The 5,163-nt window shown below is 41.4% G+C and overlaps 1 protein-coding gene across 1 annotated transcript in view; it reads right to left on the bottom strand.

Annotated features, from left to right (window-relative positions):
• Window positions 1-5,163, bottom strand: part of TRPA1 (transient receptor potential cation channel subfamily A member 1) — a 65,966-nt gene that overhangs the window by 35,563 nt on the left and 25,240 nt on the right. Inside the window, exons 8-10 of the mRNA XM_019643589.1 lie at window positions 4,499-4,693; window positions 3,953-4,081; window positions 3,312-3,491 (exon numbers count right to left, since the gene is read on the bottom strand). Of these exons, the coding sequence (XP_019499134.1) occupies window positions 3,312-3,491; window positions 3,953-4,081; window positions 4,499-4,693 (504 nt within the window). The remainder of the gene's footprint in view (window positions 1-3,311; window positions 3,492-3,952; window positions 4,082-4,498; window positions 4,694-5,163) is intronic.

Genomic DNA, 5,163 nt, shown 5'->3' on the forward strand with positions numbered 1-5,163 from the left:
AAATTTAACTCAATAGCCAACTTATTTCCCTTCTTAGAACGAGAAAGATCTTTTGCTTTCACTTGTAAATAAACAACCCGGGACAGTATTTTTAATTCCTCAGTTTTTCACTGTTTGAAAGATGGCGCTGAGACAGCTGGATAGACACTTACCGTGAATTGTGAGGCTGACCTGAGCTGACGGTCCTGCCTCCACTTCAGAGCCACTTGTGCTGAAGCAGGGTCAGCAAGTTGCCAAGCCTATAACACTCCTGGGACCGGGTCACACAAGAGCTTTCCTTGCCATGGACCCACCCACTTCCCACACTGCACACACTGATACAGGGAGCAAAAGTACACTGTGGTACTTGTAACTTTATGGTAATGAGGCATGGCCATTATACTCATACACAGTACACTCTATTGGCAAATGTGTCAATCATCTTTTCTGTAAACTTTTTTGCTGATAAGCAAGAAACAAAATTTGGTTAACTTTTGAAAATTCACGTTAAGTAATTATGATTTTCAACTGTAAATAGTAATTTAAAAAGAGAAACCTGTGAATGGAATAGTTACCACTGAAATTAAGTATTCTGCTAGTTCATGGTGATCAAATAACGAGGCCCTGCAAAAAAAGAATTATAAGCATATTAAGGTACTACTGACATAAACATATAAAATAAAGCTACTATATTCAGAAAGTCAATTTAAATGAGCACTTAATAACCTGATAAAATGCTAGAGAATTTAGAACCTTTCAAAATCTGTGACTGATTCTGATTTTTGTAATATTTTCAAAGTAATCATAATAGAAAAGTATCAAATATATCACAAGATTTTCTTCCTCATCTTTTAATAAACCTGTCTTTCTCCATGTAAAATCATCATGGAGGCGTTCTGAAGTGAGTCCTAACATCTGTCCTAAGAGCTGAAAATAAAAGATAACAGAACTTATTGTAACTACCAGTTGACCTTCGAGAATAATAATAGTTGCATGCCAAGTCCGCCTAAAATTCACCTGTAGGGTTAAAAATGCCGTCTCTTTGTCAAAAGTCAACCAGGCAGAGTTAGCTCTCCTAAGGTTTTATGAAGCCAAAAATAAAATATGGGGAGAATTGAAGTCATTTTGGTATTATCTCACAGCCAGTCATAAGGATAATGTGAATAAAGCAAATATAAATTTTCAATCTATATTAAAGCATCCCCATAACAAATGTTAATACTAATGATGTAAAACTTTGTTTCCTATTGCAAATCCTGTGTCTTTATTCCTATTCAAAATTATGTCAACTCTTCTTAGCCCTTTGTATATAAATCTTGGAATCAGCTTGCCAGTTTTCATCCAAAATTCACAAGAGGTTGTATTATACTTAAATTATATTAAGTGCACTTAGTAATTTTAGGAAATTAATAATGACATTAAGGTTCCATTTGATTTGTTCTTGTATCTCCCCAGTTTAGAGCTTTGCTACGCAAAGTGTGGGCTGCAGATCAGCAACACTGGCGCCACCTGGGAGTCAGTCAGAAAGGCCCATTCCCAATAGCGCTGGACACTGGGGCTGGGAGAGGGTGAAGGACTTGCCATGGTCACATTGTCAGGTGGGGCTGGCACCCCCTTCCCCTGACTCCAGAGCTCACTGCTTCAGCCTGAACAATGTCCTGGGGTCTTTGCGCTACCAAAGTAACCAAAGGCATTCCAACCCAAAGAGCAAACTTTCCTTTGAAGCTCAATATAAACTCCAAATGTCACTTGTTATTAGAATGTCATTCCAGGATCCTAGATCAGTATTAGGTTTGTCAGAATTAGACTGAACTGGTCCAAGACATCTTCGGCCAATCCAAGTTGAGTATCTCCAGCTAGAGTTGTCGCCAAGCTAAGGATACGTATGGGTCAGGTAGATGGATCTATTTTGTAAAATAATTCCTTCTTATGCATAGTCGTATATTAAAGCTGTGTTCTACATGGACACAATTTAACTATATTCAGATAATTGCATTTCTCAATTGACTACACATTGGAATCACTTAGAGTTTTTAAAATTTCTGGTACCCCCTCCAATGATTCTAATGTAATTTGGGATATGAGCGTGACCTTGGGATTTTATAAGTTCCTCGTATGATTCTAATGTGCAGCAGCTGGCGTATCTTCAGTCTAGAGGTTAGTCTATCTATTGAGTTTTTGTTTTATTTCAAAGGCTATTTTTTGTTTTCATTTCTAGGGCTTCTCACTGGGTCATTTTCATGTAACAATCTTTGATTCATAAATTTGTTTCTTCTCTTTTAGCTTAATCTATTGTTACATAACTGATTATCCATTCCTTTAAATTTATGAAAGTCTTAAATATCCTTCTTATTTTCAGATTACCCTATAATGTCTATTTCCATGGATGGAAAATAGCCTTTTGTTGATTTTGTTGTCTTTTGTACGTTTTCCTTTATGTGTTGAAATTTTATTTGCAAACTCATCCTAAGTGGGACTCCTTAGCGTTCTTTCCATCCAGGCGTATCCCAGTGGCCTGGTAGTTTGCCAATGTGTACGTTGATTCCCCATCTCCCCAATTTAGAACCAGGTCTTATATTGGTAGCTAGAGTTTCTTTTTCCCTCACGGATATTGTAGATTTCCAGTAGGTATATGTCAGCTCCCTTCTGCCATTCCAGGCTACCAGCATGCTCACAGCTGTGTGTGTGTGTGTGTGTGTGTGTGTGTGTGTGTGTGTGTGTGTGTAACAGAGAGATGGGCTGAGAAGGCTCATCTCCACCACCTCTTTCACTCACACAGGAGGCATTTTAGTCCTTTTCTTTCCAAAGGAATTGAGCTCTCAGTCTACACTGCCTGTTTCCTGTCCTAGCAGTGTCAGATGCTTTTTTCTCTCATGTGGATTTCTGTGAAACTCCACAGCAATATTGATCTTGTTTGGGGCTTGACTTTCATTGCCTAAAGCGGTATGTTTTGAAAACATTTGTAATTGTGGGAGTGGGCGGACAGAGAAATGGGGGGGGGCGGGGGGAAATGAAACATCCATATATATCTGCACTAAAAATGAGGATAAGACACACAGGAGGAACAGATTAGAAAGGGTGTGGAAAGCCATGTCTGTTGACCTCCTGAGCCTACAGACAGCTAATCCCGGGGCTGTAGCCACTGGACTAAGAATTGACGTGAAATGCAGCACTGGAGATCTTATGCCATGAACAATCTATTTAACGTTCTGTGATTCCAAAGGAGCCGGTAATTCCCAGTTGAACCCAGGGCCTTTGCTATCCCTGTTCTTTCCTTTTGAACTGCAGAGTCTCTGCTGTACAAGTGCTTCCAGTCGGGGATAATGTAACACCTGGAAACCGAAACTGTACCCAGATGGGAAGGCGGTAGCTTGCCTGTGAAGCAGCGTCTCCTGGTTTCCGTCCACGGCATTCACAATGTCGCTGCTCCCAGAATAGGAAGATATCATCAGTTTGACAATCTCGGTGGCTCCCTGGGTGGCGGCAAAATGAAGGGCTGTGCACTTCCCGTTCTGTGAAGAGTTTGGTTACCAGAATCAATGTCTAAGCCCCATTTAAGGATATAACCTAAACTCNTCTAAAAACTACCCAGATAAATGTTCTGTTAATCCTATCAGTAAAACCCATCTAGAATATCGGTGTAATCAGTAGAAAACTTCTGGTTGTGCACAGGCATTGGCTGTTGTTTTAAAAGAAAGATCATCAGGGGAACTTGAAACTGTCCATGCTCAGAAACACGGGCTTGATCTGCCTTGAACCTGAGATCATTCACCTCTGGGTCCACTACTGGATGACACTGGGCCCTTGCACATATCTATCTATGATTATATAGTTTTTGCACACGAAGTGACAAACTAGTCTCCAACTTCATCATTAAAACTCCTCGAGAGACTGGTTCAAAAACCCACAACCACAAAAGATCACGTATTAAGGGAAATCTCATTAGATGGCACTAGTAACAACACGGATTTGCCTGGAGAATATTTTCACCAATATCCAGCTCTGGGGTTTCTGTTGGCAAGAGTGTGTCGGGGAAGTCCAGGTAGGGCAGGGCAGTTCGCTTGCCCATGACCATGACCATGGAGCCAGACACTGCATATGCCTGAAACCCGGGAGTCTCACAAGACAGCCATGAAGGCAGTCTATGCCTATGCTCCCATGATTTAGAAATCGAAACTGAAGTACAGAGAGGCTGTGCAACACATCTGCCGTCACCCCAAGAGTTCATTAAAAATTCTATAGAAACAACTGATGTTTAAAAACTGTTACAGGGCCGGCCGAGTGGCTCAGTTGGTTAAGAGCTCTCTCAAGAGTGCGAGCTCTGAGCAATAAGGTCGCCGGTTTGATTCCCACATGGGCCTGAGCTGAGCTGCCAACAGGTGGCAGGATGGCCCAGCTAAAAAAAAAAAAAAAAAAAAAAAAGTTGTGGAAAAACAAACAAACTGTTGATTAACAGCTGAAATTTATCCTTTTTCTGTTTCCTCTCAGGCTGCAAACCATCCCTCGTGCCCAAGGACACTCCATGACTGGACAGGAAGCCAGCATACCTGTTGCTCCTGATGGTTGTAAGAACCACGTCCTTCCTCTTATTGTGAATTGCCACGTGCAGAAAGGAGGCCTGTTGCTTGTTGAGGATGATGTCGGCATCGTAGCTCAGAAGGAGGGCGACAGCCTTGGCGTGGCCCTCCGTGGCAGCAAAGTGGAGCGCAGTGTTCTGAGAGAAGACAGAACACGAAAACCCAGGGACAGTGCGGCTAGTCGTCCTTTGGCTATTTTACTGCTTATGTTTGTTGAACTGCTTAAAATCACTTATGGGCAGATCTAACTATTTACTGCCAACATACATAGCATTTAAAACTGGTGTTCGGAATCAAGCTTCAAAATCATGAATTTATAGTTCTAACAGGCGTGTGGGTAGGGTAGGGCTGGGGGATGTGTGTGTGGATATGTGAATTCCAAGTGGTTCATTTTCTTTGTTTTCGCAGTGAGATGATTCCACGAGGACAAAGGAGACACTTTCAGGGTAAGGATGCTGGAATGAACACGGAAGAAAATAGTTGTGGGAGAATTATCATTTAGGGGAGCAGTGGTTTCCAGATTCAGGGCTTTCACAGTCTTGTGAATTAAAAAAAAAAAAAATCGGAGATTGCTATAGGTAGCCCATCTTTAGTTTTGCCATGTGAA

The sequence above is a fragment of the Hipposideros armiger genome, unplaced genomic scaffold, assembly GCF_001890085.2.
Source record: "Hipposideros armiger isolate ML-2016 unplaced genomic scaffold, ASM189008v1 scaffold_80, whole genome shotgun sequence".
Lineage (NCBI taxonomy): Eukaryota > Metazoa > Chordata > Mammalia > Chiroptera > Hipposideridae > Hipposideros > Hipposideros armiger.